At 40.5% G+C, this 25,626-nt stretch overlaps 2 protein-coding genes and 1 long non-coding RNA gene across 4 annotated transcripts in view; 2 read left to right on the forward strand and 1 right to left on the reverse strand.

Moving 5' to 3' along the window:
- LOC143369737 (eEF1A lysine and N-terminal methyltransferase homolog) overlaps nt 1-25,626 on the reverse strand; it is a 125,710-nt gene that overhangs the window by 4,602 nt on the left and 95,482 nt on the right. The gene's annotated exons all lie outside the window — the stretch shown is intronic.
- On the forward strand, nt 812-1,831 carry LOC143369824 (uncharacterized). The gene is made up of 2 exons (XR_013085507.1): nt 812-1,352; nt 1,472-1,831. It is a non-coding gene; the product is annotated as an uncharacterized LOC143369824 (long non-coding RNA).
- LOC143369767 (uncharacterized) lies at nt 20,359-21,762 on the forward strand. The gene is made up of 2 exons (XM_076814124.1): nt 20,359-20,995; nt 21,122-21,762. Exons 1-2 carry the CDS (start codon nt 20,669-20,671, stop codon nt 21,710-21,712), a joined length of 918 nt encoding a protein of 305 aa, XP_076670239.1. The 5' UTR covers nt 20,359-20,668; the 3' UTR covers nt 21,713-21,762.

Genomic DNA, 25,626 nt, shown 5'->3' on the forward strand with positions numbered 1-25,626 from the left:
CCACTGAATATTAATTTTTTTGCCTCAGCCGTTTTCGAAAAACTGTGGCTGCTCTAGCTCAATATTAAGCTAACGTAGCCACATGTTGTATCACGGTACGTAACAATTAAAATATCGAAGCCGCTTTTGCCGCATATTTTTTTGCTAATTATTTGCTCCCAATCCCCCGAATATTAATTTTTTTGCTGTAGTCTTTTCCGAGCAGCGATGACCACGCTAGAACAGCGTTAAGCTAGCATAGCCACCGTCTCGCGCCTTTGTGCCTAAGAAAGCTATCGATACAATTCTTGCGGCATATTTTTTTGCTAATTATTTGCTCTCAATCCCCCGAATATTAATTGTTTTGCTGCAGTCTTTTTCGAGCAGCGATGAACGCGCTAGAACAGCGTTAATCTAGCATAGCCTAAAGTCTGTACAATGCTGGTTGTAGGTAAGTGCAGAAGAAAGAATGAAAGATTTTGTATCATTTTATTTTATTATTTTATTTCTTTGATGTACATCAATAATCGGGGTACAATTTTGTAGTTTGGTTTCCTATTTATGCTATGATTTTTTAAGTCATGAAATTCTATCCAGTTTGTTGTTGGATCGCCCTTGCGATATATAACTGCCGTGTAATGGCCTGTTACACTTTGTAACGATTCTTATAACGTAGCGCATTTAGTTATATTCATTTTCTATTATACGTGTGTCATTAGCATCAGTAATTAATACGTATTAGTAGTGCGTATTAGTAGCGCGTATTAGTCTGTGGTATTCACGTATACTATTGCCATACTAGTGTGTATTAGTGCGTATTATTAGTGTCTTATTGTTAGTGAGTGTAATTAAGTAACTAAATATAAGATTAGTAAATAATATATAATATAAATATGCCACGAGGTCGGCCAACTAGTATTACAGAGGACACTTTTGTGCAAACTATTTTGCCATTTGGTGAAAAGATTTATAACCCTTCTCTGTCAGTGGTGGTATCCAAAAACGACATCATCTGGGAAGACATAGCCTGTTGCTTTTTGGGGAAACTAAAGGCTACATCATTATATAGCTTGGTGGTAACAAATAGATATAATATTTTGGACAAAATAAAGGAGGTTTTAAATACTTCCACCAACCCAAATACTTCTTCTATAAATGCACAAAATATATCAGATACATTTGAAGCTAATCCTGGAAGGGATATTTCAAACAATTCGACTTTGTATAACGAAAGACAGATTAATTATTGTCACTTTTTCAGACTTGCATTAATTTTTTATAACCATGTCACCGTTTTTCAGGAAAATGAGCGAATAGTACCTGTCCCAAATGTGACAGTCCTGGTGCCGTAGAAAATAAATTAATAGAAATCGGTAAATAACACGTTTTATAACTAAATTATTAACATGGTTTTATTGTAATTTCTCTTGAGTTTTAAAGAATTTGAAAATGCGTTTCGAACATAATTAACAACGAATATTTTCATTCCTAGGTGATACTGTATTATTCTAAGTGTTTAATGCAACAGAGGAAAATTTTTATATAAGCTTAAAAGAAATACATATAAAAATTACCAACCCGTTGTGTAAAAACGAAGAGCTACAATTGGTGGGCACTGTTAACTATCACGGTAAGAGTGGCCTGCCGACAAGGCACGCGGAAGAATCGTTACAAAGTGTAACAGGCCATTACACAGCAGTTATATATCGCAAGGGCGATCCAACAACAAACTGGATAGAATTTCATGACTTAAAAAATCATAGCAAAAATAGGAAACCAAACTACAAAATTGTACCACGATTATTGATGTGCATCAAAGAAATAAAATAATAAAATAAAATGATACAAAATCTTTCATCCTCTTTTCTGCACTTACCAACAACCAGCATTGTACTGGCTTTAGGCTATGCTAGATTAACGCTGTTCTAGCGCGGTCATCGCTGCTCGAAAAAGACTGCAGCAAAAAAATTAATATTCGGGGGATTGGGAGCAAATAATTAGCAAAAAAATATGCGGCAAAAGCGGCTTCGATATCTTTGTTACGTACTGTGATACAACATGTGGCTACGTTAGCTTAATATTGAGCTAGAGCAGCCACAGATTTCGAAAACGGCTGGGGCAAAAAAATTAATATTCAGTGGGGGTTAAGGGCAATAAATTAGCAAAAAATATGCTGCAAGAATGGTATTGATATCTGTCTTACGTACAGAAATACAATAAATGGCTACGCCAGCTTAATATTACGGTAGCATAGCCATTGTTTCTCGAAAACGGCTGGAGCAAAAAAATTAATTCTTTGGCAAATAATTTGCTAATAAATAGTAAAAAAATATCGTATTAATTTTGCGTTGGTCTTTTAAAATGACTACGCCAGCTTAATATACGTTCATCATCATCATCAACAACAACTCTGCACGTGTGTTTCTTACAGCGATAAATCTGCCTCATCACCGAAGAAATCCGACATACGCATCATGGGGTGCGATAACAATTGACCTTGACCACATACAAACGCCTAGTAATTGGAATTTGCGTTGGACGAGACTCGTGTCGCGTTGAAATCGCGATAGTCGACAACAAATTCAATGAACTGCGATTCACTATGTCTACGTGGAAGCTTTTGTTGCAACAGGAGTCTGAGATACTTCAACGTTTCCGTAACGACACAACATCCTCACATCAAGAGCCTATCACCGTTGATCATTTACGCATCGACTTTACACGAATAAACTCTCAACGAATTGCCAAAATACCGGATGGTAATTCCACACTATACATGGCCGAAGCTACGATACAGCAAATGTTCAAATACGATCGCTGCATCGATCATATGTTCTCTTGGTTATCGGAAATTCTGTACTCCGTAAACAGCAAGTACGCATCCTTTGTCGACATAATACGAACCGCTACGGTACCGAACGCGGACTATGAAAAACTCATTACCGAAACCGAATAATACGAACCGCACTCTTTGTTAGATTGTGAATTACTAACGTTAGGCTTGGGTTCGATGATACGCGATGCTCGCCATGTGCCACAATAGTACAAACATGTCTATATGCTTTATCAATAAATAAACCACTTTTTCACACGAATACCCGTATTGTCTGATACCTTGCACGATCCTTTCCTACCCGCGGAAGATATCACTTATTCTAAAATTCATTCCTTACTAAGTATGCAACGATCTCGAAACATCTATACCTATTATGCATCATTTCGAATAATGCATTTCTCCTGCGCTGTAACTGTGCTGGCATGACCTACGCAACGTCATTTACACTCTCATGTGTATAGAGTGATAACTGGTGCTCGCAACCGGACCTTCATGCAATATCACATCTCTCGCGTCAAATATGTTTTGTAAATCGTAATCAATATCATGTCGAATTCATCTCTCGCCGAGTGGAGTACCGACAAAAGTATTCGTTTACATCGCTTTAATCTTCTACACATAATATTCTGGCGATGCGAGATCGCGGAAACATATGCGCATTATTCTCGGAAGTTAACCTTCGATTATAATAACTATATGTTCCGTCTTTTGGCTTGGTGATCACACAATGGCGATGCAGGTTTCGACTTGCATATTCGTCTTGTGCATATGATGGTGTTAATAATTATACGTATGTTTCGTTTGGAGACAGTCGCGGCTGTGACGCGGCTATCGCATGTGTCATCTAGCGGGCGATAGAAGCGCGTCGGGTCGCTTTCAATCTTCGCGCTTCCCAAAATGTACGCGCGAAGATATCGCGTATTATTCCCGGAAGTAGACCTTCGATCAAAAAAACAATATGTTTTCGGCGTGGGGATCACGCGATGGTCACGCAAGTTTCGACTTGCATCTTCTACGCGTAATACCACCCTATGTTTTGTCTATAGACCGAGAGAGAGAGAAAGAGATATCGTGCCTCTCTCTCTCTCGCGCACCCTCCAAATTCGAACGTCGCGAATCGTTCGCCGCTGTCGCGGGAGCGATCTGACCTTGGGTCGAAAAGAGGGTGGCGGGTTGTTTTGAATTTTCGCGCCTCCGACAGCGCGTGATGTGTCATCGGCGATATCCCCTCCCGCGGTCAGGAGTCGCGTTCCCCTACCCCGCATCGCCCCTCGTCCTCGGCGCGGTACCCCTCGCCCCGCTTCACCCCCTCGCCTTGGGTTGATCCAGAACGCCCCTATTATGCCTACTGATGTGTCATCTTCCTCGTCGATCGCATCGGCTACAGCTTTCATAATTAGCTGTTTGGCCATACTGTACGGAACGTCTCCATCTTCCCAACGTAGTCCATGATGTTTTGCCACCAACCACCGGATGCTCGATTTGTCGGATTTTGTAAGAAGATATTGCGGCATTGAACTCCCAAAATATAGTGCGAGAGAATTGCTCCCTTTCGTAGGATAGCCACTTCCTCCGCGACAAATTTTCCATCGACGATGAACCGTTGCAGGTCAACGAATGTTGGTACGACCATTATCGATACAATTTAGAGGTCCGTTCGCTTCCAAGACAGACTGGAGAATGCGGTCTTTCTCGTAAAGCATCTCGATTTTCACGATGAAAATTAGGTCTGATTTTGGCACAGGAGACGGCAGGCAAGTAGTGTGGCAATTTAATTGATTTTGGGCACCACGTTTGTCAGCGCATTGTATTCAACCACCCGATCGTGCAGAATCAGACAGTAGGCCGTAGTATTTGCAGGCACATTCTCTTTACACTCGAATTCTATGCTCACGTCCACGGTACCATTCGTGATCGACTCATTTTGTCGCGAGCAATCAATCACCACGAGGGGACCAATTTGCAAAAAATCATCCACGGTGAATAATGCATCATTGCTACCATGTCCATAATGCGATTTATGGAATTGCGTATACATGTGATACAAGATGGCATGCTTATTCTTGTCAAAGTCCAAATTCAGGTCATCGTATGGGTAAAATTCCGAGTTGAGAAAAAGTTTTACATTGGTCATTTTGCCTTCGTTGAACCGACTAACATCTTCGGTTATCTTATTCTTCCGTTCAGTCTGTAGACCAAGGATAGTGCATCGCGGCTTATCCAGCTGCGCAGATGCCTTCACGGCACACGAATACATGGTCGTGCTCTGTAAGAAAGGATACTCGTACAGATCCCACGATTGAAAACAAATGCTCAGGTTTTGTCCACTTTCCAGAGCATGTAACAGCGATAGCTTAGTAACATCGTTTAGCGTCACACTGAGGCATCCGTTATTGCACTTTAAGTAATTCAATTTCTGGTTCCAACGTCGGCGATCCTATTAGAGAATTGTTATCGTTGCGCGATCGTATTAAAATCAATTCGTGACGTGCATTAGTAGTATTACAAGGAGGATTCTAATTCAAATTTGAGTTTCAAGGTCATGATAACCGACCTTGAAATCCAAATTTGGGTTTGAAAATTTGTTTTTTTTTTGCTGGCGGACAGCGGCGGATGACGTCATAGAGATGGCGGAGTGGTGGGGGGTATAGCGCGAGGAGCAGATATCGATACCGAACCGATCTCGAACCGATACACCGAAGTGCATCGAGGAGGGACCGCGGGTGAAGGTGCGCTATACTCTGGAGCGTGGTACAGACTGTCGGTAAGGAAGGTGCTACTCTGGAGCGTGGTACAGACTGTCGGTAAGGAAGGAAATATTAATTTTATGATATTAATATAAATGAAAAACTTCTCGGGGCGACGGGGCTCGAACCCAAGACCTCCGCGCGGTACGAGTCAGCCGCCTAGCCAACTCCCCTAAACGCCGTCTCTCTGACATTAGTCTTTTCCGAATGGTACATATAGCGAAACCAACGGAGCCGTTGACAAACGTCAGCGTATAATAATTTATTTTTATGAGAAATTGTATCGGATGGTGTCGGAGTATAAAATATAAATATAAAAAAATATAAAATAAAAAGAATATAAATATAAAATAAAAATATAAAAATATAAAATAAAAAGGAAAGCATATAAATTAACAGAATTAGGTGACGAGGAGGATGATGGGCGAATGAACTGGTACAAATCATAAAATTAAAAGAATATAATTAAAAGAATATAAATTAACACTGATATAAAATATAAAATATAAAAATATAAAAATATAAAAATATAAAAATATAAAAATATAAAAATATAAAAATATAAAAATATAAAAATATAAAAATATAAAAATATAAAAATATAAAAATATAAAAATATAAAAATATAAAAATATAAAAATATAAAAATATAAAAATATAAAAATATAAAAATATAAAAATATAAAAATATAAAAATATAAAAATATAAAAATATAAAAATATAAAATAAAAAGAATATAAATATAAAACAAAAAAGAAATGAATATAAACATAAACATAAACATAAACATAAACATAAACATAAACATAAACATAAACAAACATAAACATAAACATAAACATAAACATAAACATAAACATAAATATAAGTATAAATATAAAATATAAAAATATAAAATAAAAAGAATATAAATAAAAATATAAAATAAAAAAGAATATAAATATAAAATATAAATATAAAAAATATAAAAATAGCAAATAAAAAAGAATATAAAATAAAAAAGAATATAAATATAAAATATAAATATAAAAAATATAAAAATAGCAAATAAAAAAGAATATAAAATAAAAAAGAATATAAATATAAAATATAAATATAAAAAATATAAAATAAAAAAGAATATAAATATAAAGTAGAAAATATAAAATATAAAAATAGAAATAAAAAAAGAAAAAAAAACTATTGCGACGGCGGTGATTGCGATGGTGACCGCGGCGGTGAGGGTGATGGCTGCGGCAGCGGTTGCCGTAATCGTCCCACGCCGGGCGACGGTGGCGATGGGGACCGCGGCCGTCTTAGCCGCAGCGGCCCCACTCGCCGATACGGCAGCCATGACTGCCGCAGCCGAGTCGCCATCACGGGCCCTGCCGTATTCTCCGCCGCAGACGCTGGTGCCTCCTCCTCCACCAGCCGCGCTTGCATCATGAAATATAAATTCTAGAACACAGAAAACATCGATATAATATTTATACAAAACATATTAAATATCAAACGCATAAAAAACAATGCAAAGTATTAGATACTAGCAACGGCGGTAACGGTGGCGCAAGCGGCGATGGCTGCGGCGAGCCCCAGTCCGGCGACCACACGCGCGGCGATGGAGGTGACGGATATGGCGGCGGAGGTGTTGGCGGCGATGGCGGTGACGGGGGGTGATGGCGGTGACGGGGGGTGATGGCGGTGACGGGGGGTGATGGCGGCGATGGTGGTGACGAGGGTGATGAGGGTGGCGAGTCCTGAAACATAGAAACCCGCGATATAATATTGACACAACCGTCTGATTTTAATCTCCCTCGGTATCAACGATTAAACGCGATAAATGTTAAAAAATATTGTTAAGTACATACCTCTGCGCTGCCTCGACACTCGGGGGCAATCCTTAATAATCCCATTTTCGCAGAAATTATTGCACAAAAAAAATCCTATTGTATGTCTTTAACGTTTGATGGACAACTGGTCTCGCTGCATCTCCTGGCTCTTGCATGTCAAAACCCCCTCCAATGATGAAATCGAGAAATGCATAGCTTTGCAAAGTAGGATGCCTTTGTTCTTCGCCATCTTCATCACAGGCCACCTGCATTTTCGCTGACCATCCTCCTCCATGTACTTATCTTCTTCTTCTTCACTGAGCGTCCCCTTCTTATTCACACGCATCTTCTTTCCCTTCTTCTTTGGGCACATCATTCGACTAGACCATACCACTCTGATCGCGTATTGAACATGTATCGAACCACTTTGAACGTGTATTCAACGTCTATCGTACCACTTTGAACAACTATCGAACGGGTATCGAACATGTATCGAACCACTTTGAACGTGTATTGAACGTCTATCGTACCACTTTGAACATCTATCGAACGGGTATCGAACGTCTATCGTACCACTTTGAACATCTATCGAACGGGTATCGAACGTCTATCGTACCACTTTGAACATCTATCGAACGTCTATCGTACCACTCTGAACGTGTATCGAACGTCTATTGAACCACTTTCAACGTCTATCGTACCACTTCCAACGCCTAACGTACCACTCTGAACGTCTACCAAACGTCTATCGTACCACTTTCAACACCTAACGTACCACTCTGAACGTCTATCAAACGTCTATCATACGTGTGAGGCACCGCTTTGATCATGAATCTTAGTACTTCTACATAATAATTACAACTATCGTCTTAATCTAGCGTACATGCAGAAGGTTGGAGGTTGAGGAGGGCGAAGAAAAAACAGTTATGCATTAAAAATAGATTATACTTTATTTGTGTATTTCCCTCTGGCGTTTAGACCACCAGTTGAATATTTTAAATACATTTTGCACCGCACAGTGCTTTGCGTGTCCGCCAAATCGCAGAGTATTAACTACGTTTAGCTTATTTAGGGATTTGATATCCTCGTAGTCAATGTCTAGCGTCTCGATGATCACGTCCGCTCTCGTATTGTCATCGAGGAAATCCACGAGCCAATCGCGTTTCTGCAACCCTTTAACGTATACGACATGGGGTGTGTCATCTTCCTCGTCGATCGCATCGGCTACAGCTTTCATAATTAGCTGTTTAGCCATACTGTACGGAAAGTCTCCATCTTCCCAACGTAGTCCATGATGTTTTGCCACCAACCACCGGATGCTCGATTTGTCGGATTTTGTAAGAAGATATTGCGGCATTGAACTCCCAAAATATAGTGCGAGAGAATTGCTCCCTTTCGTAGGATAGCCACTTCCTCCGCGACAAATTTTCCATCGACGATGAACCGTTGCAGGTCAACGAATGTTGGTATGACCATTATCGATACAATTTAGAGGCCCGTTCGCTTCCAAGACAGACTGGAGAATGCAGTCTTTCTCGTAAAGCATCTCGATTTTCACGATGAAATTTTGTATGAATTTGGTACAGGAGAGGGCGGGCAAGTAGCGCAGTAATTTAATTGATTTTGCGCACCACATTTGTCAGCGGATTGTATTCAACTATCCGATCGTGCAGAATCAGACAGTAGGCCGTAGTATTTGCAGGTACGTTTTCTTTACAATCAAATTCTATGCGCAAGTCCACGGTGCTATTCTTGATCGACTCATTTTGTCGCGAGCAATCAATCACCACGAGGGGGCCAAATTGCAAAAATTGGGCCACGGTGAATAATGCCTCGTTGCAACTATGTCCGTAATACGATTCACGAAAATGCGTATACATGTTAAATAAGATGGCGTGCCTATTCTTGTCAAAGTCCAAGTTCATGTCATCGTACGGGTAAAATTCCGAGTTGAGAAAAAGTTTTACATTGGTCCATTTGCAGTGGTCGAATCGAGTAACATCTTCAGTCATCACATTCTTTCGAGCAGTCTGTAGAGCAAAGATAATGTATCGCGGCTTCTCCAACTGTGCAGCTGCCTTCACGGCCCACGAATGCTTGGTCGTGCTCTGTAAGAGAGGATACTCATACAGATCCCACGAACGAAAACTAATGCTCAGGTTTTGTCCACTTTCCAAAGCATGTTGCAACGACAGCTTATTAACGTCGTTCAGCATCACGTGAGGCATCCGCCATTGCACTTTAAGTAATTCAATTTCTGGTTCCAACGTCGGCGATCCTATTAAAGAATTGTTATCGTTGCGCGATCGTATTAAAATCAATTCGTGACGCGCATTAATAACCATGCGTTTGTAGTCCTCGCAAAATCCCAACAAATATTTCAGCGGGATGCAAAAATTGAAATGATTTTTCACTATTAACTCATCGTGCCGTTTCAAGCCCTATCCCGCATTCTCCATATTTTTGTCTTCATCAGATGTCATCAATACATAGTTTTTAAGTGTGCTAGTTATTCCAACGTTTCTGTTGCGATCAATCTCCACACCATTCAGTTCGTATCGAATCTCATCAAATATGAATGCCATGCAATTATTTCCCAACATCACCGTTGATACATCATTCGGCTTATTTATCGTCAATTTCCCCTCCAGGTAGAGGAAACTTTCACACGGTAATGTATATAAATCCTGTTGCTGTATAGGTATTCTTATCTCATCGCTATATCCAAACGTTGTGTTGACGTAAGGGTTGTATGTGTGAGGCTCAAGCTTGACGATGCGATCATCAAACGTCCGCTTCGCGCCAATGCTTAGAATGTCGGTCATTTTTCAACTTAATTGCGTACAATGAATCCCAGCGATTTCAAAACTGCAATGCTCGCAGCACTGAGCCTCTTCTTTTTAGCGTAATCAGAGCTGTTGCAGGTGTTGTTGTTGTTGTTGTTGTTGTTGTTGTTGTTGTTGCAAACAATTTCGTTTGGAAGAAACGTGTTTCTGGAGTCGTTCAACACAAGCATCTCATTCGGCCGCACCACATGTATTAACATCGGCGTCGTCGTACGTGCAGTGTGATGGTAATCTCTTCACCTCGAAAATCAAGCAACCGTCCGTCTTGATCCACAACGCGTATCGTTAGATCCGAAATGACCTGTGCGGTGATTGGAAGGTAAATGATCTGCGCGGGCGTTTCCGATATCATATATACCGGCGGTACTCTGGGAGAAAATTCATGTATCGTATGTACGCGCTTCCCATTGCTGTACGCGCCAGCGGTCACGCTACATTCTACGCGAATAATGTTCACATTCATGATATTAATCGGATCGTCCGATTCGTGCCACTGTCCCGGTTCTAATACGCGATTCGTCGAGAATCCCAGTAACGATCCAATGTTATTGGGCTTCGTAAAGTCTACAATGAATGAGCAGTACAGCTCACTTTTCATGGTGTTGTTGTTGGGGCGCAACACTATAGGATACTCATCGTTGTCGCTGCCATTGTTGGCATCGGTGCTATCGAGTTTTTGAGGATACCGCTCGAGTAATCGCTGTTTCAAATACTTGGCAATGGCGTCTAATTCGTATGAACCGTGGGGAATCGTAATGTATTCATGGCTGGTGTCGACGCTGCTGTTGGTCTCATAGTTTGTGGTGAAGTAGAATTTATCGTTGCTCGAGTCGATGTTGGGTATTGTATGGTAAGTTTCAAGGGTTGTTAGGCCAAGCTCGTAATCATCGTCGCTCAAATCTATGGGTGGAAAGTAGCTCACCGCGAGGGTGCTACTCTTGCCGGTTAGAGTGAATGTTAACGACATATTCCAAACTGTACGACTGGACTCGTACTGAATCAAAGTGGTGAGAAGTCAATCCTTAAAGGGTATAGCCGAATAAGATGTTCAAAATTGCCCCAAAGCCAAATTCGAGTTGCAATGGGTCATTCGATAGCTTATCAAAAAAGAACTATTTTTGGCAATTTTCAAGTTGATATCTTGATCTGGGGGGGTAGTAAAGGGCAAAAATTGAAAAACATGTTTTTTCTCAATTTCTGCTATCCTATTGCATGAAAAATTTTGAAAAAAAAATCAGAGATATAACAGTTATCCAGGCACATATTATAAAATTTTTTCAGATTTTTAAATTGAAAATTCACGTTATGAAAAATGATAAACTGAAAAAAATGCGGAAAAATGCCGATTTCGTATTCACGCAATCTAGGCACCACTTTTATATTTTTACGGTAAGTACATATTACTATTACTATTATCTTGGATTTTTTTCAGATTTTTTGATTTGGTGCGCCGTAGTTAGAAAAATCAAAAACTGATTCTCGCGGCGTTTTTAACGTGTCAGAGCAACTTGTGCGTCGAACTTTTGTACATTTTTCATAAAATAAGTCTTTCGTGTGATGTTCAATGTCTTAGCATGCCGCGAAACAGTATACGAATTAAAGAAAAGTAAATAAATCCAGGCAATGAGAAGTGTGACTTGCACCATATATTCAGAATCACTTAGTGTATTTCCAAGAACGTCGGTAGCGCAACGGTAAGATGCCAGCGCAATAGATCGCGGGTAACTTCTTGAACATAGGTTCGCGCCCCCTTGCCCGATTTACATTTTTTTTGCATTATATATATTTTCTCCAATTCCTAACTATATAGTAGCGATCAATAGTTATTTACGAGTGTTTCAAACATATTTATAAAATATTTTAACCTGAGATATACGTAAAACTCTGATTTTGGAGCGATACTTAGCAGCATCGTTTCTCTTGTCACGTCCTCTGTTAATTACGGTATTGTAAACATTTCCTACGCTACATTAATATATGCAACTAGTTTTTACTCCTTTTACCTACAATATTTATAGATGGATTGCAGTTGGAATACGTTTGTTCTTTTGCTGCTGTTCTACCTTCTCTTTCAAATCATACGATTCACTCTTTTTTAAAAGGATTTGAATGTTAGAATTTCTACCATGACTTCAGTGTACAACGGGAAAGTACATAATCACCATGTTCTATCAAGTCGAAGGTAAGGTGGTGTGCATTTTCCCTTTATCTGCCTTTAGGTTTCCATAAATAATTTTATGGCAGTGCCGAGCTGTATTTAACTTACTGCTTCGTAATTATTAACCCTGGGATAACCGTTCCTGTATATTATTGTATTTTTGGCCCAGCTGAGGCCTGCCACGGGATCGTCATAATCGACCTACCAATGGTTAAGCAAGAACTTTTTCAGCGACATTCTATTGTCCTAACAGTAAACGGCGCAAAGGGGTGTAGCGAAAGTCATTTTAACTAAAGTAACAAACACATAAAGATAACATTTATAGTAGTGTCCGCTGTGCTTCAGTATTGCATTTTTTATTATACGTCCAATAAAATAAGCGGTAACCTCTCAGTAACTGCGACCATCATTAAAATAACCTTTTCAACAAGCGACCGGAGAGTGTGCCAGTAGACCGTATTGTAAACCCCAACGTTAAAGAATCGCAGCAGGTTTATTACTTTACTAGTTATGATGGGGCTCAGTACGGTTCTATAGGTAATAAATGCGAAGGTCAATCATTACCTGCCGCATAAGCTACGGTCGGCGAAAAATAATTGCTTCGACATCCACCAATAAGAAAGGGATCACGATCTATCTACCAATAGCAACTCATTTTCCATATTTCTGACATATCCCTCTCCCCACTCTCACTTCATTGGAAAACGTCTTCCTCCGGGGAAATGAACAGAAAAGTAGCCAGTCTTAGTTGAGACAACAAGTGAATCTTTGTCAAGTGCATTGATTTTTAACTGCGTGTTTTAAATATGTCTACTGAGTGGAAACACTTTGCTGACAAAAAACCCGGCATGCCACGTGTATTCGTTCCAATATTTTAAGTCGTAAAGCATCTGGTCGGATACGGGAAATCAAGATGGAAGTTGATGCTGTGACGTACTCCAGAATATTGAAAAGAGTGGTGTCCATTGGTGACTTGATGTGTAATAAGTGCCGCTTGCATTTGTATAAAGAAGTGACGACTCCCGCTTCCAATCCTGAAGATTCTCAGGAATTTCTTCAACCTGAGCAGTCTTCTGCAGTTGGAACTCTTTCTGTCGCTGACATGTCTTCCTCAGTTGGCACTTTTTCTTCGGTGGAACCCTCTTCTTCATCTGCAGCTGTTTCAGCTGAAATATCCTCACCCGGGACTTCTTCGATTGTGGTACCTTCACCCGAATCATCTTCCTCCGACAAAAGCGACAAATCTTTATCTGAATCTGCTGGTCCATCATGTTCCTCAACCGAAGATCCGTCATTTGTTATGGCTTTGAATAATCCCGAACGAGTTCTTCAATATATAGAAATGCCATTTTCTAGAGTTGTTTCCACACATAGATATTGCTTCGTCTGCGGTTCTACAAAACATATCCTTAGTGTACCAGCTGAAACTAGGAAACAGGTCTTTCTCATGTGAAGATTATATGTTCCCAAAGGAAATCGGTGCTGTCCCAGCCATTTAATTAAAAAACGTTTATTTCACCAAGATGTTTTGAATTTGAACATATTTTCTAATAGTAGTTTAGTAGATAGTACAGAATTAAGAAATTATTTTGAATACCTTTCCGTCAGTAATGATTCTAGTATCAAAGATAAAGTAGGTGATTTTACACTTTCTGAAGAACGGCTTAAAGTATTTACGGGTTTGACGTGGAAAAACATAATACAATTACGGGGAATGATGGGTTCTTTAAGAAATTCCGAACAACGAGATGTCATTCAAGCTATTGTTGTATTTTTATTTAAATTGCGTACCGGTAATTCTAATAGTCTGATAGCTGCAATTCTTGGCTTAGAACGCGAACAACAAGTATCCGATTTTTGCAAATCTGTTATAAATTCATTTGAGAAAGATGTACTGCCTTTTCATTTCGGACACGCGGCAGTTTCCCGAGAACACTTAGTACAACATGAAACTTCTGTCATTACCAAAAAATTATTTAATATTTCAACTCAATTAGTACTGATTTTCGATGGGACATATGTTCGACATGAAAAAAGTTCTAATAATGAATACCAGCGTAAATCATATTCGGGTCAGAAGAAGTTATCGTTGTGTAAACCATTCACTGTTTGCACAACAAACGGTTATATTGTCGATATGCTCGGTTCTTTTTATGCCAATCAGAATGATGCAGAGATTATGAGAATCGCCATGCAAGCTCTTCTAAAACCTGGGGATATTTGTATCGTCGATCGAGGCTTTCGAGACGTGAAATCTTATTTAGAAGTACGTGGTTTTAGTGTGCTAATGCCTGCGTTAAAAGGCAAGCGTAGCCAGCTAACGACTGCAGAATCAAATGCATCTCGCCATGTCACTAAAGTCCGCTGGGTAGTCGAGGCAATTCATGGTATTGTTGGACAAAAATACCGACTTCTGCACCAGCAAATGGACAATAAGTTGCTCCCAAAACTTAGATCACTTTGTAGGATAGCGTGTTTTTTGAACAATACATTCGGGAAACGTTTAAATTCCGACGTAGGACTTTATGAGGAAATAGTAGACAGAATGTCTTCCGAAAAAAGCACTGAGAATTCTTCATCAGTCCAAGTAGAAACTCAACGTTGGAATAGACGAAAGGTTTTGTTTAAACGGCTGTCAGCTACCGAGCTTCTTGATTTTCCGGAAATGACAGAGAAGGATCTCAAAATTCTGTTTACTGGTTCATATCAACTATCGCAAGCAGTGTCGTACCTAGCAGAACTTATGGATGAAGACAACAATATTAACATTCTTAGCCACAAAGAGTCGAATAATATTCTTAAATTCCAAGTAAGATCGCGCCACATTAATAGTAAAACCTGCAGATGTTATATTGATTATACACCAAACTCAATAGGATATTCCGGCATTAAACGCTATTGTTGCGAATGTGCAAACGGTAACCGTACCGTCGGGTGTTGTTCTCATGTAGCTGCAATAATTTATTACCTATCCCATGCTCGATACCTATAAAAAATTGTAAGACCCGCAGAAATTCTCAGTCGACTATTCAATGCCGAACAAGTCACACCATTAATTAACGCAGACAGTGATGAAGACTAAGGATCCTACATACGATTTTGAATGTAACAACAATTGTTAAAGGTAAGGGATTTGAAAACTATATTTGTATACTATTTTACTGTAGGAAATGCTGAATTTGTAACAAATATTCGATCAGGAATTGAAAAAATATGTTTCTCTGTTTTAGGGGCAACATGATGTACAAAGTCCGACCGAGCAACCTCCCCGTGGTGTACATCGGGTAATGCTAATGCCGGCGGCACGTCGCATTTCACGTTTTGTATTTCGACATTGAATTGTGCAACATACACACGTAAGTAGCGCTTTGGAAATGTTTTGGCATCAACTGTAATAATATTTATTAAATAATATAGGATTCCATTTAAAAACAGAAACGTGGAGTTTACAGGACGTTTTCGAGTCACCTCAAGATGAAATCAATAACAACATGACACATATGCGCCCTCTGATATACTTCGAAAGCCATGGTAGAAATTCTAACATTCAAATGGTTTTAAAAAAGAGTGAATCGTATGATTTGAAAGAGAAGGAAGAACAGCAGCAAAACAACAAACGTATTCCAACTGCAATCCATCTATAAATATTGTAGGTAAAAGGAGTAAAAACTAGTTGCATATATTAATGTAGCGTAGGAAATGTTTACAATACCGTAATTAACAGAGGACGTGACAAGAGAAACGATGCTGCTAAGTATCGCTCCAAAATCAGAGTTTTACGTATATCTCAGGTTAAAATATTTTATAAATATGTTTGAAACACTCGTAAATAACTATTGATCGCTACTATATACTTAGGAATTGGAGAAAATATATATAATGCAAAAAAAATGTAAATCGGGCAAGGGGGCGCGAACCTATGTTCAAGAAGTCTACGCGAAGTGACAGTTTCGCTCTAAGACCTACGAATTCGGTCATTATCATCCCATTATTTTCGTCCTTCATCAGCCCCGGAACCTTCTTATTTAAGCGCGGCTTATCATATGTATTGCCGATAAGATAATCGCTTGTATCAAATCTATCGATATTGTGTTTCATGGTCTCGTAGATATCATCGCATCGAATGTGATAGATGAGGCTATCAGTGTCTGTATATAGTATTTTACATTTTTGACCATGCAGTGGAGACATGTACTCGTGATGAAATTCGTACAAACAAGTTTTTGATATGTCTAGAATGCACATACCCACGTATATCGGTTTGTTGAATTTTACCGCGAGTTTTCGCAATTCAACAGCTATTAAATTTTCCGAAAAAACACTTCTGCTGTGGAAATTCGGTTTCGCGATTATTGCCTCCGCACCATATCGCCCTTCCCAATGTGTTAACAGTTTTACGTCCACGTGATTTCGCACATTTTCCATAGTTTTACCGAATACCGCGTTATTCATCAATTTGTACAAATTTCTTTCAAAGTCGTTTGTCGCGCATGTTCTAAACCGTGTATTGAGTTCGATGTAATTGCGGAGCCAGGGAGATTGAGCGAATTGAAGCACGCGGTGTATCTTTGTATTACGAAGACCGTGACTCGTGCACTGCTGCACGTTGCGATAATGGATAACGTAACGCTGTTTATCGTATATCGTCGCGAGTAATTTGGTTTGGCACGCGTCGGGCAGAACGGTAGATCGGCGTGAGCGTCGTGCAGATGTTGCGGATATTACAGATCTACCTCGAGAATGTATCCCGCGGGCGAATCGACAACGATCGAAGACACGTTAAAAGTTGTGATATCTTCGACCCATTGAAATTTGGCGTATGGTAGGGGCTGGTACATTGCCCATCCGTACAAACTGTTCACGTCAAAGTACATCAAGTACGATGACTGTTCCGATGGGTCGTGCCATGCAAAATGTATTTAAAATATTCAACTGGTGGTCTAAACGCCAAAGGGAAATACACAAATAAAATATAATCAATTTTTAATGCATAACTGTTTTTCTTCACCCTCCTCAACCTCCAACCTCCTGCATGTACGCTAGATTAAGACGATAGTTGTAATTATTATGTAGAAGTACTAAGATTCATGATCAAAGCGGTACCACACACATATGATAGACGTTTTGATAGACGTTCAGAGTGGTACGTTAGGTGTTGAAAGTGGTACGATAGACGTTTGGTAGACGTTCAGAGTGGTACGTTAGGCGTTGAAAGTGGTACGATAGACGTTGAAAGTGGTTCAATAGACGTTCGATACACGTTCAGAGTGGTACGATAGACGTTGAAAGTGGTACGATAGACGTTTGGTAGACGTTCAGAGTGGTACGTTAGGCGTTGAAAGTGGTACGATAGACGTTGAAAGTGGTTCAATAGACGTTCGATACACGTTCAGAGTGGTACGATAGACGTTGAAAGTGGTCCAATACACGTTTGATACACTTTCAGAGTGATACGACAGACGTTGAAAGTGGTACGTTAGGCGTTGAAAGTGGTTCAATAGACGTCCAATACACGTTCGATACGCGATCAAAAGTGGTGTGACCTAGTCGAATGATGTGTCCAAAGAAGAAGCGAGAAGAATTCGAAGAACATGATAAGTGCACTCGGAGGATGGTCAGTGAATAATTCGAATATGTATAGAAGGTGAGGATGGTCAGCGACAATGCAGATGGCCTGTGATGAAGATGGCGAAGAACAAAGGTATGCTACTTTGCAAAGCTATGCAACTTTAGGCATGGGCGCACATGTGGGAGCTTGGAGATGCAGCATGACCAGTTGTCTTCAAATCGTGGTCAACGTGCAGTCATTTTGACAGTTCTTTGAAACACTTTTGTCATTTTTTGTGTTAAGTGAAATTGCTTTGAAGAAGATTGCTTTTGAAGGATATTATCAATCGTTCAACGCATGGAAATACAATCGATTAATATCGCAAGTTTCCATTATCATATATTAGTGAATCGTTGTGTTAGTAACTTTGAGAATTATAAGAAAAATCGGTTTCAGATTATGTCATTGCCCCTGAATTTGAAACGTCCCGCTACCGCTACGATCACCGCTGCTGCGGTAGTTATCCATTCATCCAGCCCGAAAGTGTATGTGGCCTGTCGAAATGTTGCAGTTCAAAGCGAAGCAATTCGATGTGCAGAACTTTATGAGGCGGAAGCTAATCAGGATGGCGACATTTTTTTTAAGGTTTTAAAAAATGCGATAATCCAATACACGACTACTTCGAGGATAATGAGGAATATTGGATGCATCGATATTCACAACAAACGTTTTTAGGCGATTTCGACGATGATGATAATGTACAAATAACTATATCTCGGAATAATCATGCGTATCATCCAAAGAGTGTGGCTTGGCGAAACGTCAAAGCGGAAAATATTGATTTTGATACCTATAGGAATAAAGAATCGGGGCTTCGGGCTAGTGTTGTTGCAGTTCAAACTGACCCTGCGCAAGTTCCTATGGATTTACCATTAACTAATCTATTTGCTGATGATGTTATCGAGTGGGATAATTAAGCCAAATAAATTTTCATTATGTTTTTTTATATTCTACATTATTCCTTCATATTATTATTTCATATCATTATTTGTAACAATATATATTTCTTAAACATATATTATTTATCAGTTTTATTTACCCGTGTTCCTCCTCTCACCGCTTAATTTTTAAGATTCGCGGTTTCAATAATTATTATCTCTCTGCGTTGGGAAAAAAGATTTCTGCTGACGCTGCATAATTCTATTTCGTTCTTCGCGCCGTCAAGTGACAACATCCCGCACGGCCGCTCCAGAAGAGTTGAATTACGCGAGCTCGCGCGAAACCGTCCAAGCATTCAAATACTGCGATGTGCGAATAAGATCCCAGCACACCCCGTTCTGGACCCGGCTGAAATCAACTCAGGGATGGTTATATTCATTAGAGTCACCAGAAACACTGCAAATCATATGCAGTCGAATGAAGGACGAGTTATTAACCATGGAAGGCACTGGTATTTTGCAGCTTAGACGAGGATGTATTGCTAAAACCACTCATGTGACCCTAATTGGAATTCAACATTTGAAGGGTCGAGAACAGTACCTTTATCAACCGAATTTACTGCTAAACATTTCGGAACTTCTACCCCAAATTTACAAATATCACGACACTCGACCATTAGATACAAATTATAAAAACACAAACACTAGTGTCGAAGATACTATGTCCGAAGTAGAAGGAAAACTCGACGAGATAGGACGACATCATCGAAATATAAGATTTGGTATCCATCTATTGCACGGAGGACTGGCGTTGTCATCTATTCTAGCTCTGGGAATTCTGCTATACAGCTTGCGAAGTAGTGTCAGGAGAGTGCGGCTTCTGTTGCCCTGTAGGAAGAGGAGACCTGGGACTTCGCCGGAGACGACGGCCGCACTGAGAAATGTAATTGTAAGGGTGGAACGCGGTTGCCATTCGATCACGCCTACCGCAGATGCTCATTCAATCGCGCCTACCACATCATCATTGCCATGCCAGCAAACAATCGTGGATTAACCTTTGCGACAATTTAATAATTGTAAGGAAGATAATTGATCCGACCATTGAGCGTCATGGAAACCCTCGATCAATAATCGCGTAGTCCTTTCCGTTTTTATACATATTTTGGATTTCTTTTGTTTATCATTGCCACTGCTATTATTGCTATTTGCTTATCTCAAATCAGTTGACAGCCGAATAGAGATGACTGATCCAGCCGTCAATGACCGCGGGATCTCTCGGAGGGTCTTCGTGTGCCGCTTAGCACGATTCACGAAACAAAGAGATCTGCTAAAAATTTTCCAACCACACGGAGTAGAACACGTCGTCTTAAGGGTTCAGCCTAGCGGGAACGTGGCTTTTATCACCTTCGCCACTTCGCAGCAAGCAGCCAGGGTGGTGGACAACGCGGTCTCACAACCCATCACGCTTCACAAGAGGAGAGTCCAAATCATGGTCGCCGACAAATGGCACAGTTTCAACTTGCCATCACCGAGCATGGGGCCATCCAACTTCAATCCTGAATGGGACAACCCTTTTCCAGGGTACCAACCGGTCCGTTCATCACTCCTGCCGGTAGAGGTGATTGCGCGAATAGCGGCGTTCCTGCCTTTCGCGAATCGCGCCCGCATGGAGCAGGTATCGAGGACTTGGAGGGTGGGAGTACATGACTCCTTCCGGTAAACGCAACACCTCGAACTAGACGATTGGAGACGGTCTGGAATGCAGGGATGGAGGTGAATAAAAACTGACGCCTTCTATTGGGTAACAATGCGGTGCGCCCCTTTCTTAAAATCCGTAATTCTAGATGACGAGCGGGCCGCCGAAGATCTGCGACCGCAGCTGTTGGCCCTGATTGCCAAGAACTGTCCTGCACTGGAAAAGCTGGATATAACGGCAGTTAACGCCCGACCATCGGCTTTTCGAGAGCTGGCGGCACAGGTCGGTTCCTTGAGAAAACTGTCGATTGGACGGTGCACAAACTGCGCCGACTTCGAATTAGGAAGGGTACTTGAGGCGAACAAAGCCCTACAAAGTTTCAGCGCCAAGGGCACCGATTTCTCTGGAAGATCCCTGTTAAGAATAGCAAGGGACCTAGTAAGGCTGACTGTAAGAGATTCTACGGCTAAAAGCGAACACATCGCTGCAACTATTCCATATTTTAATATGCTATCCCATCTTTGTTTATACCGGCCTAAAAATTTTCACCCGGATATTTTACAGAAATTAATTGAAAGCACTACATTACCCCGATCCATGGAGTCGATGGAATTCGTGGGGTGCAACCCCCAGCCCGGGAACGGAGGACCGCAGGAGGAGGATGCAGAAGCAGAACAAGAGGAGGAAGCGGATTTCTTCGAATTCGACCTCGGTCCTGTTGAAATGGCGGTCAGCCTCCCTTCCCGTTACCCTCTGGTCACCGAGCTCGGGGTTGCATTCTGCGGCTGGGTGGATGGTACCTTCATCGGCGAAGCGGGTCGACATATGAAACACCTAATTAAACACGATGTCACTGGTTGCACTAAAGTCAGGGGGCAATTTAGCCTCGAAGCGCTCGGTGATCTGAATCATTGCACCGAACTACAGATCAGCCTACTGTATCCGGACGTCGGTGCTCAGTTCCTTAAAGACATGCCTTCGCTCAGGGAGTTGACCTGTAGGAACAATCAGGGAATAACAGACGAGGACGTCTGCGGTCTCGTCAGAAACAGCGCCACCATAGAGGCAATGGATTTAGAGGGTTGCACACATATAGGGCGCCCTTTTATAGACTGCGTATATTCCGCGCTGCGCGGCGACCCTCATATCCACTGATTTACGATTTCTGTTGGTGGAACGAGTGCGGTGCGTTACAGGCGTGACAGGCAATTACTCCACGTATTTCTAAATTATACCCGGCACTCGGAATGTCCTTATGCCTAATAATCATCGGGGACGATGATTTCAAGGGGGGAGGGGTGTTACGTGCCGGCTACTTTTCAATTTCATGTTCTCGCGATATTTTCTAAAAATATTGACAATTGATCCAACCATTACGTGTTATGGGAATTCTCTCTCAATCAATTGTCAACGATCTGTGAACCAAAACTCTCTGTAATCTAGCTAGAAGTCTGTCACGCCACGGCATACTTTCCCATGCGAAGTTGTCGAATCTTTGAATGCTGCGCGACGTTGTTGGAACACCGGATGCGATAAGGTTCGAAAACCCAAGCACTAAGAGTAACGGTCCGAGGCGACGACGTGGTGGGCCGCGTGTGAAATGCGTGCTCAGTAGTTTGGCGCTCTTTGTGCAAAGTCCCAAGCGCTTGGGCCCTTGAGTTCGTTCGTTGCAGTCGGCTGGCAAATCGCGAGTAGCGTAGACGTTCTGTCCGAGGGACATTTTGCATATTGTATAATAGGGATTGTGAGCTAGAGTTCCGTGTGATATATCAACGGAAAGACTCAGTCCCCGTAGAGACTTACAAAAATTTCAATGTTTTACCTATTCTAATCACGTTTACTCTAAATCTTATATACATACGTATTTATAATTATCATCCGACGAACAAAGTAAATTGTGTGTGTGTGAACTCTACGTGTCACGTCACCCGGCCGTAGAACCGCTCCAGTTCATAAGAGGGAGAGAGCGAGAGAGAAAGAGTGTAAGCCGTTTCCAAATTTAAAACCTTCTACTACCGAGTCGATGAGTGATTTAAGTACTTATCTATGACATTGTACGGAAGCGACTGTTGATCCAACCACTCAGTGGGTTACGGGATTTCCCTCACTCAACTGTTACCTTCCCTTCGGCGTGTACCGCGTTCTTGCAAATTTTCTATTTTCATGTAATTATAATCACCGACCGCATAACCTTTCTAAATTATCGTATTAGATGTATAAAACAGCAACCACATGCAATAACAGATCCAACCACTTAATGGTTACTGGTTTACCCTCGATCAATTATTGTCCGTCAACTATTATCTGACGTCCACGTTAATTCGTAATTGTAACTTCCGAAGCGAATTAGATTCTTGTATTCGATTGCAAATCTCTACAAACCGCATTTTGTACATTTATATCGCTAAACGCATACCATGTAAATTCCCCCATTTATGTTCCACCTTTAATTTCCCTTTTGCTTATTTTGTAATACATAGTAACATTCACCTTAAATCTGTCTCATTTGTTTCCAACCAGTTTCTCCAAAATATCACATCCTGATTGAGCAACCTGTATTGGTTACAGACAAAAGCCGTACCCCAAAACAATCCTGATTTTTCGCGTAATACGTGCAAATTGCTAAAATCTTTAATTCGTTAAGCGTTGCGTGAGGAAAATTAGACTCAACCGCTCGGTGGCTTAAAATTTAACGCCCTCACGTAACAATTCCACAAAAATAAAATTCTGTTTTTTTTCGAGGGGTAATTTCACTCCCTAAAACCGTACGATGGCACCAACAAAAAATATAGTTGTGCTACGGGTGAATTACTCTACGTGCACACCATGTTTCATAATTTTCTGAATTTCCGGGTTCCCTAACTTCCATTGTTAATCAGCCATTGACCATTCGGGCGTTAAAGGTACATTCTACCGCCTCGGCTGAAAGTTTTTATAATGAAATTAACATTTAACGTTTTCAAACTTTTTGGGGCGTATTCTACCACTCTTGAAATACAAGAGGAACTCTTTGTTGTTTGTTTAATTTATTTGTTTACATAAATATTTTGCAGTGAAGTTGGCGTCTTTAGAATTGCTGGCGGTTGAAATTTCGAGCCACTAGATCACTTGAAATAAAAAAAATGAATATTTAATATAAATTAATATATTAAAATATTTCAAATGATACAGTTGCCCGAATTTTCAACCGCCAGCAATTGTAAAGACGCCATATTCACTGCGGAATATTTATGTAAACAAATGAATTAAACAAACAAGAAAGATTTTCTCTTGCATTTCAAGAGTGGTAGAATATACCCCTAAAAGTTTGAGAAAGTTATGTGTTTATTTCACTATAAAAACCATCACTGAAAACTGGCCGAATTTTCGCCCGAGACTGTAGAATGTCCCCCTAAGTAGTTAATGAGATATCATTTGCTATAAACCATTGATGGACCATTCTGCAGTTGTCAAAACATAGCTATAAAGTCATTTGTCTAATTTTCTGTACAATAAGGCATCGCGCACTGCAGGTACAGCCTACCTGTTTTAATATCGGGTACTCGCACCCTTCTCTGCGCGACTTGGAGGTTTATGGTTTTATATACTTTCAGAGGTAAAAGAAACAGATAAGATGAGAGTGCATGTTATTGAAGGAAAAACCCATGAATTCCTTCTTTACCATTACTTCTGTTCCTTTTCACCCCTTAGCCAATAATAATAGTTTTCTTTCCCCACCTTTACACCCCCGAGTAAACGTGCCTTCAAACTAATTGATGTGAAATCAGAAATCACCGACAGCTCAAACGAGCAATACGTATTGTTTTGTACCGTGCAACCAGTTCGCGTTTAATTGCATATTAATAGTGAAAAATGTTGCATGAAAAATATAGTGAATTCCGTGGTAACGTGGAAAGACTAAACAATTTTGTGATCGATACGTTTCATATACCAGTTCACAATAAGGAAAAAGTGGAACGACATTTAGAGGCACAAATTCTCTCGCCATATAAGAAACGGTGGAAAAACTGTTGCCGCATTAAAAGTAAATTTCTTTTAAAGTATGAATCGTGGTTAAACGAAAATTTCACCATACCGGATGAGTTGTGTGCCGGGTCTTCATCCAATCGTGCAGTAGGCAGACCGAAAAAGACATTCGACAGTTCTGGGAATCGATCGAAAAGGAGGAAGATTGCTGAGCTTGAAGGAAGTACATCCACTGCGGAATTAACATATGCAACAACGATTAGTTTGCGCAAAGATGGAAAGGTGGCAGCGGCGGAAATTGTGAAAGAGATCACGACAACAACTCCGACACGTGGTCAGAAAGTATTGAAGAAATGGCGAGAGAGAAGCCCGGATCGAAGTTCTATGCCTGCTGAAGAAGCCTTTGGTATGATTATGTTTGAAGGTTTGAGTAGGGCTACATACAGAAATTTACGAAAACGTGCGCTTAAACACGGACATAACTTGAATCCTTCTGAGTACGCGTTATCTAAAATACGCAAGGAAACTTTTCCAGAAGACAGAATTCACATAAATGAGGAAGTATGCGAAATAACGTTGCAATCCCTCCTTAATCATACCGCCAAACGAATTATACTTTCTAAGGATTACAAGGGCAATACATCTTGCACATTAACTGTAAAGTATGGATTCGGTGAAAGCTCGGGACATTCGGGGTGGAAGCAAAAGGGACTCAGTGAAGAAGAAACTGATGAGTATCTCTTCCAATGCTCCATGGTACCACTGGAATTAAAGGAGGATACTAGAGAAGATGTTATTTGGAAAAATCCTCGGCCATCCAGTACACGTTTTTGCCGACCTATTCGACTTCAGTGGAAACACGAAACTAATGAAGTTATTATAGCTGAAAAAATGAACGTGGAAGAACAAATTGCGCGAGTGACTCCATTTAAAGTTGGTGACGTTTTAATAAATTATAAGTTGCATTTAACCATGGTGGACGGCAATGTGTGTAGTGTGTTACGTTCGGAACGTAAGATTTTTCTTTTTGGTCAGGGTATGCATCGACAACGCCTAGCGTTATGGGAAATCCCTTGTTGATCATACTCCTGCCTATTAATTAA

Source organism: Andrena cerasifolii, chromosome 6 (genome assembly GCF_050908995.1).
Source record: "Andrena cerasifolii isolate SP2316 chromosome 6, iyAndCera1_principal, whole genome shotgun sequence".
NCBI classification, from domain to species: Eukaryota; Metazoa; Arthropoda; class Insecta; order Hymenoptera; family Andrenidae; genus Andrena; species Andrena cerasifolii.

Bases quoted from the DNA above. Each gene is read 5' to 3' on its own strand.
- LOC143369767 (XM_076814124.1), top strand. From the start codon at position 20,669: ATGCGGTGCGCCCCTTTCTTAAAATCCGTAATTCTAGATGACGAGCGG. The intron at 20,996-21,121 runs GTAAGGCTGACT...GATATTTTACAG, and splicing joins TAAGAATAGCAAGGGACCTA to AAATTAATTGAAAGCACTAC.